General features: G+C 38.4%; 1 protein-coding gene across 1 annotated transcript in view; it reads right to left on the bottom strand.

Annotated features, from left to right (window-relative positions):
• Positions 1-375: 375 nt before the first annotated feature.
• Positions 376-16,418, bottom strand: part of LOC107096624 (voltage-dependent calcium channel gamma-2 subunit-like) — a 107,841-nt gene continuing 91,798 nt past the window's right edge. Inside the window, exons 3-4 of the mRNA XM_015393361.1 lie at positions 1,008-1,163; positions 376-395 (exon numbers count right to left, since the gene is read on the bottom strand). Coding sequence (XP_015248847.1) covers positions 376-395; positions 1,008-1,163 — 176 coding nt within the window. The remainder of the gene's footprint in view (positions 396-1,007; positions 1,164-16,418) is intronic.

A 16,418-nucleotide genomic window follows, 5' to 3' on the forward strand; every position in this document is an offset into this window, starting at 1 on the left:
GAAAGTAAGAAAGAATAGGGCGGTAAGTCGGAAGAAATCGCTTAATGACGTCATTGCCTAATTTGCATAATATATATTTTTTTTTCAACTTTTTTTTAACTTTTTCTTTTCCCCTTGTGGTCCCCTAAGGAGCTTAAAAATCATGGTAAAACATAAACATTTTGAACAACAACAATTAACAATCTAAATTGAACAAAAAAAGGCTACAAAGAATCAATGACAATGTGAGCAAATAATGGTAATCATTGTAAATTTTTTTGCAAACTAATAAGATTTCCCTCCACACACGCAGGCTGTGCTTGATTGGGTCCTCGTCATATTGGTCAAGGCTCTCTATGGCAGGTTCAGCAACTGAGGGAGCTGACTTCAGCGTGATCAACCTGCGCCGTCAATCCCTGCACATGCGAGCGGTTCATTTGCAGTCTGGAAGCTGAGGGTAAACATGCTGTGGCTCTGACTGCAGCGCTGAGAGGGACTCCTGCAGAAGCGGGAGAACGGGGTTGGGACGCGGGAGGTGCCCCACGGCAGACACCAGTAAAAGTCGCTAGATTTGTCGCTAGTCGCTGTTTTGAAAAAGAGTCGCTGCAGGGGTCTGAAAAGTCGCTAAATATAGCGACAAAGTCGCTGAGTTGGCAACACTGGATTTAACTAGAGGTTGTTGCTTTTTGACATTGGACATGATTGGTTTGGATCATTAAAAACTACTTTTCTGGGAACATATTGACTAGGTCCTTCCTGTTGATATAAACATATGCTTGATTGTCTATTGTTTTGTAACTGAGTCACAATGAAAAAGCTAAAACAGAAGAAATGGTCAGGGATGAAATACTATGAATAATATAAAGTAGTGTACTTTGCATTGTTAAATCTTATTCCTACTTGACTTTCAACAATTTACAAGCCAAACAGTCACTTGTTCATTGAATTATATAGTAATTATAAGTAAAATCTTTTAACTGTAAAACCAAATATTTGAAATACAAAATATGCTTTTTGTCTAGTTTTACGTATGTTTGACTCACCTGCAGACACAAAGAAGATCCCTGCACTGAGGATGATGTTGTGGCGTGACTTGTAGAACTCACTGGCAGCTATACACAGGCCTCCCATGAAGAGTAAGATGACACTGAGGATGGGGAAGATGCTGGAGGCTCGCACCGCACCTGGAGACAGAAGGACATAAGTGATCCAAATGCAGGTTAGAAAGAGCTGGTCAGAGCGCTTGACATGGAGTTCAGTTAGAAACGATTGTCGAAAGGGGGACAAAGACGAGAGGAAAATGTGACGCAGTGACAATCAAAGAGAGACAAGCCCATTAGGATCTAATTCAGCACTGGATCCTTATGGGAAAGCACATCCTAATCAACACTCTATCAGGTTGGTGAAAGACTCTATCAACACTGTGAAGAGAGTGTGTATCCCCACAGCGAACTCGTCTTATGTAATCACCCGTTTTACACTCTACCTCTCCTGTTCAGATCACTTCTTTAGCAAAGACAGAGGTAGGTGGTTATTTTCAACTCCAATACCACATTTTTTACTTCAGTTTTGTACCTGCCTTTGTCAGTAACAAGTTTCCATATGAGAATTAATCTTCGCCATTACATTTCTTGCACTTCTTTGGAAGAGGTTTTAATTTCAGTCAGTTTCAATTTTAAAATTTTCTTCTAGTGCAATTTGTCATCGTATTGAATTATAAGACATTTAATAAAATTTACAAGAAAAGATTTCCTAAATTCCATAATTCTATTGACAACTTAGATGAGCATAAATGCCAGTGTGCATTACTTTTTTCACCTTTTTTTTAACTTTGAAAAAGCTTCACACAGCTCATATTCCTCCTTCCTCTTTTATCTAAAGCAGCAATTTGTAATAATGACACCTAGTGAATGAAATCGGAACAAAACACAGAGAACACTCCTACTCTTCCTCTTTGGAGAGGATGAGGAAGGTTGTGAAGAGAAACAAGGACATAGCACAGCTAAATTCAAGATAAAGAATGAAGACCATTAAGCAAAAGAAAGTTGTTGCACTATACCTTTAAAGTACTTCTTATCCAATATAAACTACCAAATGTTGTGCTTTATGTTGACAACTTCTGGAATTCTCCTATGATTGGCTGAGGAACATGCTGCAGTAAAGTATTTATGAATCATACTTCCAGGATTAAAAGAAGAAAAAAGCTACATTGATGATGAAGCAGAATATTTGTTTATAGTGAATATTACTTCCATCCTGGGTGAGAAGGAAGAATAATTGTGGTTTATTTTACAGAAATTCCTTACTTATTGCTCCTTTAAGTTCAGGCAGACGCTCAGGCTCCTTTTCATGCTGCATCACTGCTGCTTACTAGGCTGAAGTGCATGTGTATAGACTGTTGCCATCTAATGTTGGGGAAATGTAGCTCTTATCACAATGGTCCTATAGTATTGGAACATTTCCTACTATAGGACCAAATATCCAATACTTCAAGTACATGCACACTGTATCAGGCAGCTAGCCCATCGTGGTATCAATATCTGTCCTTCCCTAGTTTTATGTACATTCAAGTGAAAAAAGTCACCAGAATAAGTGCTTCAAGTCTTTGGCAAATTTACTGGCCAGATTGCATAGCAGAGCAATTCTGTTGGTGTCCTTGAAACAAAGCAGCATCCTCAAAGCCAATTATCAAGAGGTAAAAACTAGAAGTTCAGTATGATTTCACGTTTGAGGACAAGCCAGGGTCATTGAAGGACTGGGGTGTCAGGTAAAATCAGAGTCATGGCCAGGGCTGACTTGCAGAGCGGAGTATTCAACAGAAACTGTGTGAAAGTGTCCCATACAGTCACCTCCTGTTTAACATGTGCACTTAAACTTTCATCAGGGTGGTTAAATTTTCACCACTTGGCCTCATCTCCCCATGTGTTCGCCTGCCTCAGCAGTTTTTCCAGTTTCTCCCCCAAAGTGCTGACGCTGGGCTGGGCGGTTCATGCTGAACTTGGCTGCCTGTAACTCCACAAGGACCAGCCAGGGGTCCCCGGGGCCCATCTGCCTACCTATACCTGCTGACATTCATCACTGCATTCTTCGCTCTGCTCTTTATCCGCCTGTTCATTTATCCCAAGAACCTTAAAGCTTCATGGTGACTGCAAGGTATGAAGGGAAAGTCACCCTGAGCTCCGAAACGAGCTGACAGGATACAGTTAACAGCTGCTGTGCCAGGGGGAAGCAACAGCTGGCTAGATTCTCACACTGTTGGACTCCCACCTTCAGCATAAAGAATGACCAATGAGACTGAGGTTCTTTTGATGGACTGGCAAAGCAATCCCTTCACTGAAGTCATCCCAGTCTTTGCTCTCTGACATTTTTAACTATGGCAAAGACATCCTATTAAACATATAAACATTCCTCAACTTTATGTGTATTTAGTTGGTGTATTTGGCTTAATATTTTAAATCATCAACTTGAAATCATCACATCAGTCTCTCTGCCTGTTCCAATGTTTAACTAGAACAATGCATCTAGCATAGATTTGCTCTGATTTCCCTCTCCGCCACTTCAAACTACATTTGCCTTCCTTATAAAACATTTTCTTTGTTCCCCCTCATTCCTGTGCATTTTAAAGGTCAAACAGCTGATGATATTTACAGAGATTTGTAAAAATCTGTGCAAGGTTATATATTCCTAACACTATATTAACATAAAAATAATAATTGAACTTTATAGATCTCACATTGGAGAAATGTACCTCTGCATTTAACCCATCCACCTGGGGAGAAGTGGGCTGCCACCGTGAGGCGCCCGGGGAGCAGTGTGGGGTTACGGGTCTTGCTCAGAGACCCAGAGTGGCAGTCTGTGGGAGTGGGGCTTGAACTCAGAACCTCAGAATTCCAAGCTCTATGCCCTAACCAGTAGCCCGCCACTCCCCCCAACAAACAAAAAAACTCCTGCAGGAAAAGAAACTGCAATTAAATCATATTTGAGATAAGTGTTTAACTTATATTGTTCAAAAGCATCCTAAATATCTGCACTCTGGCACAGTTAGTAGCATTGATTCCTTGCAGAAAGAAGGTCCTCAGTTCGATTTTAGACCTAGAATATTTCTGCGTTAAAAGTTTGCAGGTTCTCCCAGTGCATCTTTGGGTTTTCTGCAGGTACTCTGAGCTCCTACCACAGACCAAACTATGACTGTTTGATTGATTGGTGTCTCTAAGATTGCTATTAGGTGTGTTGCATGGATATACATCCCTGTGTCGCTCTCTGATGGACTGACAAACTTTTTACGATGAACCCTGCCTTTCACCCATAGACTGCAAGAGTTCGGCACCAGCCCCATGTGTTCCTGTTTGTACAGTATAAATGGCAGAAGATGAATGGATGGATGTATAAGAATGTTCACAAGTCTTTAGGCCTAAGTCAAGTCTCTAATGATTGAAATTGGCATTCTTTAATCAAATAAACAATGTCTAGGTTACCTCAAACCCTACATTACTGTACATCAGGAATCATATTTTAAACTTCTTTACTCTGATGACTCTGCAGTCATATGTTGGACATGAGGCTAAGTGTGGGGAGCTGGTGGACCACTCTGCCGTATGGTATGAAAGCAATCTTATTCTGAATATGAATAACACAATGGAGGTGACATGTTCTAACCCAGTTAGAGACTGGAAATGCAACAGTCAAGCCGTCTACAATAAGTCACAGACAGACTGTACTTCCATTCTTTAGTATTTGCAGCAAATGATGCAGTAGATCTTCTATAGGTCATTTGACTGTGGAGAGAGAAATCTCTTCTGACATCTTTTTTTTCAAGGTAGCATCATCCGAACAAGACTAAAAAGAGGTGATAAAGAAAGGTTTTGTTTTGGGGGACTTATGACGAGTATCTGATTATTTCAGACCACGGAAGGATTCTTCATAAAATAAAGACAAATGGACAACCCTGAGCAACTTCTTCATCAGACTGTTCAGTAATAACAGACTGCATTCAGTCAAAGATCTTTGCAACAAAGTAAATCCAATTACAGCTATCTTCTTTGATAATAAGTCTTAGAAGGCAATTAGTGGGAGTAACTTCTACCTCTATAATAAGCAGGCATCAAAAAAGTATTTTGAAATATTGATATATTAATCTTCAAAGTGCTCTTTTTTTTAAATGCCTTTCTACTACCACTGGTAAAGTCATTTTTTGACATTATGACATGCTTATGGCTTTCTTTAATCTTGCCTGAATCAGTCTGACCTCTGAGATCCAATCTAGATGATAAAGAAGACTTTAATGGTCCTAATCATCTGTCATTTCAGGTTTGTCTTTTACCTGCCTTTCTCTGTCTACTGCACACGCTCTTCCCTGACAAACGTCCCTCAAATAGTCCATTTTCACCTCAATCTCTCATGTAATTTGCACTCTGTCAAAGGACGAGGTAGTTCATGAGACACAATATCATCTCGCCGTCCCACTTTCCTTTTCTCCTTGCTTGTCCATAGGGGAATTGTGGGGTTTAGAATTACGGTGAAGCCAACTTGATTAAATATTAAGTTGTTCTAAGAGTTGACCCCGCTGCTGTGTCCCGCTCCGAACCCCTTTTAAAATCTCCAAACATCTTTGCCTCCATTCCCAAATGTATTGACACGGTCATTCACAGCACATTACGAGGGAGAGGGCAAGGGGCCTCGCTTTCATCCATCAGCTTCATTTGCCAAGACAAAAGAGGAGAAGAGGGCCAGCTGGATTTATTGATTGTTGACAGTAGGAGGTATAATGGTCCAAGAACTCAAGGTGACACAAAATTGAAGAAATAAACTCATTTGCAGACAAATAGAGAAAATATAAAGTTTTATTTTGCCGTTCAGTTCAGCTGTATAACAGAAAATGCTCCTTATCCTTTTTTTCTTTCTCTCACAGTAATACCTCAACAATATTCTACCGTATATTGCCAAAATAATTTAAAACACTTTTTGTAAACTGTGTAAAATCTCTTCAATTAATCCCCCGTCTTCTAGTTTAGAAGGATAGAAAATATAAACCATACTTTAACTAAAAAAAAAAAAAAGCCCATTTGCTCTTCTCTGAGCATCGGCTGCCAAGAAGTGCTTCTATAATCCAAATGATTCCCCGCATTCACATCCGATGCTCTGAAAAGTGCAGTGACCTTCAGAGGAACCTCAGCATCCACTGCGCCTAAACTGGGATCGTGCTGCAGTTTGCTGCAACAAGATGCTCCTGGGATTGGCTGACCATGCTCCATATCTGAGGGAGAGTTCATCCTGGGATGCTCCCGGCTCTTGTGCGTAAATACGGAACGTGTAAGTGTCTGTTATCTGACGATGCCACGTTTCAGAGCATACAACACGGCCATAACCGATCCCCTAAGGCAGCATTGCAACCTGCTTCACTGACAATCAGGCTTTTCTCACCGTGTTCTCCAGGTTACACTTCTTCATGGTTTACTTTTTAAGGATTAGCCCTGTCAGAATGTTGTATATGCCTGGAGGGATGTTTAAACAAGAGGGAGAAAGACTGACAAGCTGAGAGAAACTAGAGGTCTAATGTAGATGCTGCATTTTTGCCCTTTACAAATGTACAGATTTAGACTTTCTCATTTGAATGTCACTATTTGATGTTTATTTGTGTTGTTTTAAATGCTGTTGATGGTATTTCTAATCATATAATTTGATTTTTCACATAACTAGAGTCTTTCATTTCTCATTTAGTTTTTTTTTCACACTCTGTCCTCCATGACCTCATTAAAGACATGTGCAGCTTTATTTTAATATATTTATGCAAGCAGTTGTTGGAATAATGAATTGCTTTAATTCATTAAGGTTTGCAGATTTAGCTCTACACCATTCTATTTGAAGCATAGACTTTGACTCAGTCATTGCTACATCTTGGCTTTCTTTTTCAGAGTGTAAATTTGACACTGGTTTTGTTTGAGAAAAACTTTTAGCGGTCCTCAAACCAAATCAGTGACCGCAAGTCCAATTTTCCTGAGGCCACAAACAAGCTTAGATCATCATCCATCCACCAGATAACCGCACAGTTCTATGAGAGGTGATGTAGAATAATTTTTTTCTTTTATACGTTTAAAGAATGCCACAGTCCCTAATTCATTTTTACATTAGTTTAATTTACTCGTATAGTAAATTGCCTAAATTAGTATAACTATCAAGTCTAACGAAGCTCTGAACTTTACATTCAGTCATTAAAACGATTTAAAAACTGATGGTGAGAATCTACACTGTAGCTGGATCAGGCTAACAGAAGCAAGGCTGCCATACAATCTTAGCCATTAGGGCCTCTGTCCACCAAAAGCAGGCATGGCAGGTGAAGTAACGTCCCCAAAGACACAGCAACAGAGATTGAGTAAGGATTCCGACTGGCAACCTATCAGTTATAGGACGAATCTGTATAATTTCAGACACCATTAATCCCTTTCATAATTATCATACCAAAGTTTCCCAGGCAGAACTATGGGGTAGAGACTGACACGGGAGTGGATTTTCACTCCTGTCACATCCCACTACCACAGAAAAAAATTGTGTCCTGTCCCGATCCCGGGCCAGAGGAGAAATCTTAATCCCGTCCCATCCCACTCCTGGTGAAATTACTCCCATTCCCATCCCGCTCCCATTCAAAATGACTCCCGCTCCTGCACCACTCCCATTCTTGTTGTCTTCAATAAGATTTCTGCCAATACATTGAATCTGAATTTCTATGAAGGGTCAGTTAAGTTCCTGTTTCTAACTGTAGTAAAGGTCAATAATAATTATAAACGGTTTTTGGGTCGTGTAGTTTTTTTTGACTTGCACTATAGTGTAGGCTTCAAGGAAAAAAACTACAAAATGGCGGCGCCAGTACTGGATTTTTTTTCTTTCTATTAGATTTTATTTTTTGGCATCGATCCTCGTTTTTTTTAGTTAATATTGGTTTGCTCCCGCTCCCGTCTGCTCCTGTTAATGTTTAATCCTGTACCGTCCCCATCACGCGATCGTTACTAATACTGACTCCTATCCCTAAAAAATGTCAGTCTCTACTATGGGGTATGGGAAAGACATCAGCCCAAAAACAAAAAAAAAAAATATTGAACACCAGACAGGAAGATCCTCGGATATGTATTTATTTATTTTTTTAAGTTTTTACAGCACTAGTGGCTTGTTTGTTTTGACAGTAGACTGACAGGAAAGGGGGTATGAGAAAAAGGGAGAGAGATGCAGGAAAGGACCACAGGCCAGATTCGAATCCGGGTCTCCTGCGTAAAGGACTAACGCCTCTGTACATCCGTACTAACCACTGCGACACCTGCAAGCCCGATATGATTTCATGAGGATATGGAAGATGCTTTTATTAACAGCCATCCTTAATCATAAACCAACATCCAAGAATCTTCCCGTCTGGCTCACAAGAGAAGACTGGTGTTGAATACTTTTTTCTTTTAGAGCCAATGTCTCTTCCACAGAGGACCACCATTTTTTGTTGGTTTCTACTAAAAATGTCCTGCAATGTCTTGCAGAGAGTTGGAGATGTAGCTGTTTATGGTATGTGTTGTAGCTGAAGACAGCTAATTTGTATTAGGTTAAATAAAGTCATAAAGTCTTGTGATCTCCACCTGCATAAGCTGCTCCTTTTTTAACATAACAACCCTGCTGTACCAGGTGCCAAATTGAAGCAGATTCTCTTCCTAACCTCTTAATCAGCCTTGCTGTTCAAAGTTTCTGAGATATGTCATGAAGTACGATGATGCGCCCTCTCTGCATCTTTAAAGGCACTGAACCTGATTCTGCACAGTTTTGAACCATGAGCCAGGAGTACAGTTTAGTTTGAACTGTAAGCCCCGCCCCTAGCCTTCTCCCATTGAGAAACTTTCCTCCCACTCCACATGCAGGTGATCACGGACACATGTTGTAATAAAAGTAATGAAAAGATACCTGACTGGTAGGACTACAGCCAGTCCTGAGTCTAGATTTCAGTCTGAGGCGATCCTGCAAAGCTCTCAAACTTTGATCCTTCTTGGTCATTCTTGCATCTCAAGTCTCTCTCCTCTTCCTCCATTCTGAACCTTTAACTCTGTTTTGCTGTATATGGAGCAAACAGACAGAGGAGGTATTGCAACTTTCCCTTCTTTGGCCACCATGCTTCTCTGCTTATAAGAGTCTTTAGAGAAAACAGCCCTCATTGGGAAACACACTTAGTGGCTGACTGGAAACCAAAAGCTCTACAGAATGAACCCCATTGGCAGAGAAAACTGTACTAGCCTGTACTAAAAATGCTTGGACTCCTGCATATGTGCAACCAATTTTTATTTTATTTTAATAACATGACATCTTCTGCCACACAATATACCATGTTAAAAAGATTTTTTCTTAGAGAGGTTAAAACAAAATTAGGTGAAGTGCCTTTAAGTGTGGGTGTGTACTAAAACAATTGTTTCCACTGTCTTTGATGAATATTTTCAACCGTAGCATTATCTTAAACACCTGAATGCCTCACAGTTGCCCCTCCTGCTTTTTAGATCACTCATAAACTTAATGAAGCAGCTGGAGATTCCTCAGTTGCTCACTATCATTGTATTCATGATTTGTCTGTGAAGGAGAAACAATCATATGTGTGTTTGAGAATATTTACCATAGGAATGAAATGCCATTAATATCACATCACCATCTTTTGGGAGCGACTGTGATGCTCATTAGCCATACATCTGTTACAGCTTCACAGTGTACAGAGGAGTCCTGCTGGATGGCGATTATCTCTGCCAGGGTGACATTATTGTGACAGAGGGTGGCTTGGATGGCTGCAGTCCTGGGACATGGCGGTAAAATGCGATGTAAAACGCTGTCATTTTTTTTTCTCAGCACTTTCAAAATGAAAGCTGTAACCTCTGTTCTAACGACTAATGACAGAGACGACCTTCGCAGCGTTATGCGTTTCTGAAGGCTTCACCACAGCTCATGAAAGGATGCTCTCCAGAGTCCTGTGATTAGCTGGAAGGTCGCTGTTTAGATTTGGGTTGAGGTCATTTAGAACAGACTAGTTTGGGTTTTCTGTCCTGTAACTTCCGCTCATATGATATAAACCTAATCTACTCACTGTCAAGACTTAAAGCTTCAAATGAAACTGCTTCTTTTGTATTTCATGATCCGGTTTAATTGTCTCTGTAAAGTGCCTTGAGATTACATATGCTGTAAACTAGCTCTATATAAATGAACTTGTTAGAAATATTTTATTTATACTCCGTTTGTGTTTCATGGGTTGTGTTCTAATGAACTATTATGATGTATAATGTGTGAATCATCATTTATCTTGCTAAAGATTGTTCCAGATAAAGGTCATGCAACGGATGGGTTGTGAAAGAGGCCTGAACATTCTCTATCACATGTTTCTTCTAACCATGTGTTCTTGGAACAATTCAATTGTAAAACAACCACATGCTTTGTTTTAATATATGTGCTGAGGTTTAAAGTAAGATCATTGTGTTTCCCTTTCCCTTAATTAAACCTCAGCTTGTGTAATTAGGGACATCCCCTGACTTCAATAAATAGCGAGGAGAAAGCTGAAGACCGGCAGAGTGGGTTGGAGATTTGTAAACTCCACAGTCTCTTTCTACTCTCCTCGCGAGTAAACTAAATTAATTGTCTCTGTGCCTTCTTTCTTTCCCTATATGTATGTATGTATGATGTTTTAGGTGCTTAGACCTGACAGAACTGAATTGAATTATGTAATTAATGCAACTAAAATTGTCCAAAAGACACATTTTGGACAAGCAAGAAAATAAAATATTAGTTGGACCCACACAGTCTTGGAAAAAGTATTTACAGCTTTCTCCTTTTCTGGTGACAATTTATTTTTTTTCATCACTGTGGAGTAATTTAAGCCAACTCTTTTTTGCTGAAGTAGAGGATGAGCAACTTAATCCAGCTTTGACTAGATTACTGAAAAATTGCCTCTTTATTTGTAGTTTACTTTTTAACTTATTTACACATCAACACTGATTTTGGTTAGTTTTCCAACACCATAACCTTCCTTACTTGAACCTAAGCGTCACACTAACACCAACTTGTCTAATGTCAGTATTCAGTTTTTTTTAGTTTTTTTATTTGTAGAAATTGAAAGAGCATAAACAAATTCTGCTCTTGCTGGAGGTTTCTTCCTGTTAAAAGGGAGTTTTTCCTCCCCACTGTCGCTACAAGCATGCTTAGTGTCAGGGATTGTCTTCGAATTAATTAGTCGATGCAATCAACAATTTTTTTCTTAGACAGAAAACTTTGAAACTGATCTAGTGAACTGTAAAGTGCCTAGAATCAAGAATTGATAGGAGCTGGAATCCAAATCCAGTCAGATTTAGAACCTGAACTGGGATAGTTTAAAACAATGCTCAAACCCCAATTATGGACCTGCAGATGGCTCTAAACGACTACAGCAGTTCAACTTCTGGTTAAGTTACTATAAGTCACAAAACAATCATAAAACAAAGGTCCCGTAGAGGCGGAGCGAAAGGCTGGACCTATATCTGACCAAAACACTGTTGTATGATCTGAAATCGGCCGTCTATTATTGAAAGCCTTACAGTATTTCTGAATGTCAAATGTTTGTATAACAGAACGGGAAAAAATTCCTCTGCAGGGATATTTTGAATCAGTTGGCATAAATATTTGATGGTAGTTACTGTTGTCAAGCATGTCAGAACCAGTCGCCAAGGTGTCATAAAGGATAAAATTGAATTGTATAACTTTTTTACTAAATAATAGATATCACCATTCCTAAAAATAATTGCCTCTATTTATTTATCCTTTACTAAAATGTGTTTGATTGCAACAAAATATTAAAATGTTAGTTCATCTGAACATAGATTATTGTTTCCCCATTTTTAATTGCTTCATACAACTTTGGGTGGCAATAACACACTATGCTACAGAGGTACATTACATCAGAGTACAGTAATGAGTCAAGCTGAGGGACACTGTCTTTATTGTCCATTTTCCCTTGTACGCTGGTAGAGTAATGGTGGAGGCTACCTTGCTCCGCCCTTCTCTGCCGTCCTGCCAGCACGCGTGCCAACATGCTCACACAGTCACAGGGTGCAGGAGCTGATACCGTGTGCTTTGCTCTGCATTGATTGGAACGGCACCGGCTCAGCTTGGTGTCCGAACACTACTGGTCCTCCGCTGCTGGCTGACAAACAGCTTAATGAGACATAACACCCATGCCGGGATACAGCTCTGTTTTGGAGCAACAGTCACAGTCCTATTTGTCTAAATAGAAAAGAAATGTTTACATTTGAATTCATCTGAGCAGATCTGCACTCTAAGAATGGTTTATTCGGAAAAACATGTAGTTTGTTAAACCAATTTTCGTTAGATTTTCCAATATATGCGTCAGAAACTGACCAAGTTATTGGATCAACCAAAGGAAGTGACCAACCAAACAACCAATAAAAATGGTAACAGATGGTTTACCAATTGGACTGTTTGGCTGTAGTCAAGTGTAGTGTGTAATAGTTATGGACCTAAAAAAACAATTAATATGATATGTACTACATGTACAGCATTCAAATCTTGGCATTGGTTTGCCTTGAAACCATAGAGTTTGTAGTTTAAGCCTGGGTTCTGGCTTTCAATGTAATTGAACTGACTAACCATTATTTTGGTCAGAGTGACCAGTTAGTGTTTGTTTACCCTTTTACCAAAATAGATTGGTTGTCTTAACCAAAAGATTGACTGGACACATAATTACTAACCAGATTAGTCAATACAACCACATTTTTGGTTGTATTGACTAATCAGTTTTTTACGGAAGAGGATTAGGGCCACTGAAAAAAAAAAAAAACAATTCTCAGAATTCTAACAATAAAAAAAAGTTTTATTGTCAGAATTCTGAGAAAAAAAGGCAGAATTCTGAGAAAAAAGTCAGAATTCAGAGATTAAAGTTAGATCAGAGATTAAAGTCAGAATTCTGAGATTAAAGTCAGAATTCTGAGAAAAAAGTCAGAATTCAGAGATTAAAGTCAGAATTCTGAGATTAAAGTCAGAATTCTGAGAAAAAAGTCAGAATTCAGAGATTAAAGTCAGAATTCAGAGATTAAAGTCAGAATTCTGAGATTAAAGTCAGAATTCTGAGAAAAAAAGTCAGAATTCTGAGATTAAAGTCAGAATTCTGAGAAAAAAAAGTCAGGATTCTGACTTTTTTTCCATACTAAACTGAAATAAAATTTAAAAATCAGTTAACTTTTTTCCAGTGGCCCTAATCCTCTTCTGTAGTTTTTAGGGGGTAGTTTGGAGTAAGAGTTTGTTAGGTTCATTTTAACAGATTGCAGACCAATTATTAACAATGGTTTTAAAATTTTAAAGTTTTTAAAATATTCAATGGCATTTCTTTTACTTTTATTTTTAGTTTATTTGGGTATTTAGTCCACGAACACCTAGTGGTCTGTATATGGAAAGGTAAACTGTTCCTGGTTTTAAAGTTATTGATTGCATAGGCCTGATGACCACTGATGTCATTTAAATCTAGGAACATCTGATTGGACGACTAAAGTTACCAATATAGATTGGTTAAAAACACTACTAAATTAGATTGGTTGTTTTAACCAAATGATTGGATGAAGTAACTTCATTTCTTATTATTTACTTCTTTTATTACTTCACTATGTGCAATATCACTGTCATGTGCAATAATGATAATTCAGCTACTGAGCAGCATTGTAAAATGTAAATACTGTTGATTGTATATACTAAGATTCTTATTTTATTTTTTACCTTTATCTTATTTTATTCTTATATCTTATTTTACTTTTGTAATTTTACTTACTTTGTTATTATGTTTATTTTGCTCTTTTTTTTTTTTTTTTTTACAAACAATCTTATTTTTCTCTCTTCTGTAAATGGTTGCACTGTAAGAATATAATTTCCCGCAGGAGATTAATAAAGTAATTCTAATTCTACTGCTTCAAAGTTATTTTTTCAAATATATGGCTACTGACATTTTGTTGACGTAATACTTTTACACTAAGTAAGAAAAGAAAAAATCTTACTGTCAGTGAATATAAATATATACTGTATATCTAATCTTTATTAGAGAGATCCAAATGCATAAAAAAAAACTGTAAGATATTGTGACACATACCTACAACTCAGTGTTAACCCACAGAAAGTCCTCTATCTAGCATCACTGCACTCCACCTGCTGTTGCCTCACACTTACTCCCCCACTAACCCACCTCACCTCCCCTCTCTCACTGACAGGGTCGAGAGGAAATTAGCATTGGCTCCTAATCAGCCTCCCCCAGCCCTGAATGTGCTGATGTGCAGGACAGGGTCATGTTAATCAGGTGCCTCATCTCGCAGGCACATTGATTTAATACAACAAGCGCTTATTAATCCCCTCTGCACCACCTCCTCCTCAATACGGAGCCCTTGCACCGTCCTCCTCACTGCCAATATGCTTGTTGCAGCCCTCATCCCTTCCCATCAACCTCATGTTAAATAAAAACACATTGCAGGTTTCAAACACACAGCTAAATACTAATGCTCATTAACGTTTTTTTTCTTAGCTTGAGCAGAAATGTTTTGACAGTTTTCAGACTATATTTAGAATACTGTGGGTTCTGACAACACCTCAGAGGCAAAGCTGGATTCTAACTGAAATTAATTACAAAATTATGGAAGATTTTACACAATTGAATAAATGTATGAAAAGTATTGTCTTGATTACACTATAGTAACAAAAGCATAAAGAAACAGATACTGTTGTTATATCTTTGTTTAAATAAGACTTTAAGCAGTGTTGTTTAAATGCAAGTCTACCATCTACACTGTGGGATAGTTTGCAGTGATATTGCCTTTAAGCAAGAAGGAGCTGGGTTCAACTCCTGACCTAGGGTCTTTCTGCATCAAGTTAGCAGGTTCTCCGTTGTATGTTGTGGGTAGGGTTATTTCCCTGTGACCCTGATGGCCAAGTGGGAGAAGATGGATGGATTTAAAACTGTGATGGATAAATTATTCATTGGAATTATTTTCCAGTTGCTGTAAGCAAAAGTTTAATAATTTAATTGTTTTATAAGCTGTGAATTGATGGTAGCATTTTTTGGAGGTGTTTCTGGCTGCACACCATGGGTCTAACCGTATACAGCGGGTTGCATGTCCAACTCCCGTTTCTTCGCCTTGCGTGGGGCAACAGTGGGACAACTTTAAGGGTGGGAAAGAAGCTCTGGACTGCTGTCCTGATTCAGGACAGTGTTCAGTCTGGCTGTGTGTTTCCTGAACGGGACCGCCTTTTACAGCTACTTTTATGTCTCTGCTTCTGTCTCCTTGAACCCCAGTCGGCCTCAGCAAATGGCCGCTCACACTGAGCCTGGTTCTGCTGGAGGTTTCTTCCTGTTAAAGGGGAGTTTTTCCTCTCCACTGTCGCTACAAGCATGCTTAGTATGAGGGATTATATTTGAGTCAATGAGTCGATGCAATCAACTGGGTTTCTTTAGATAGAAAACTTTGAATCAATCTGACTGGATGATCTGCTGAACTGTAAAGAGCCTTGAGATTACATGTGTTGTGAATTTGGCGCTATATAAATAAACTGAATTGAATTTAATTAATGACATCATTACGCGATGGTAATGCACATGGATAACCAAAACTGTTAACATTTTCTTAAGTCAGAGTAAAGCTAGGAGGGCAGCAGCATTGATAATCTCAAGCGGAATGTTCTAAATAGTTTTACATTTTATTTGTTTGTATATTAACAATAAACTGGTGAAAATAATACAGAAGTTAAATTACATAAATTTATTAACATTAAATATGTTAAATACAGCATTAATATCCCGTTCAGAGCTTTTATAGACTTAAGAGAATGTTATGTATCTCTGCAGGTCCTCTAGGAGTCTTTTCTTCTAGATTCTTTAGTGTAATTACAGAAAAATAACGACTAAATCCATCTGATGTGCGTATTAGTCAGAGGTGGAAAGAGTACTAAAAATTGTAATTGAGTAAAAGTATCTTTACTTTGCCTACATTTTACTTTAAAATGTAATTTGAGTAAAAGTTACTTAGTTACTTTGAATTATTTAATGCAAAAAAGTATGAGTCATGAATCGAATTGACCACAATGTGTTTTAATCGATTTCAAGGCGTATTTCAGTGGACATCCACACTTGCAAAAGATCAGCTGGGCTAAAGAACATACTTCCTCACAGCACAAGGACAGTCACAACCTGTACCATAAAGTGCAAACAATTTTCAATCCTACTGTCCAACAGACGACACCATGATAGGAATAAAGAAATTTAAACTACATTTTAAATTTTTCAAAATGCACACAAAATTAAATGCCCAAAAGATACCAGAAATCAAACTAAAACGCAACAGGATTAACAAGGTTATTAACAAGCTCCTCATTTAATGATTTTCACTGACACTTGTTTTACTTTAATAGTGATTTTTAAC

The sequence above is a fragment of the Cyprinodon variegatus genome, unplaced genomic scaffold (assembly GCF_000732505.1).
Source record: "Cyprinodon variegatus isolate N-32 unplaced genomic scaffold, C_variegatus-1.0 Scaffold24, whole genome shotgun sequence".
NCBI classification, from domain to species: domain Eukaryota; kingdom Metazoa; phylum Chordata; class Actinopteri; order Cyprinodontiformes; family Cyprinodontidae; genus Cyprinodon; species Cyprinodon variegatus.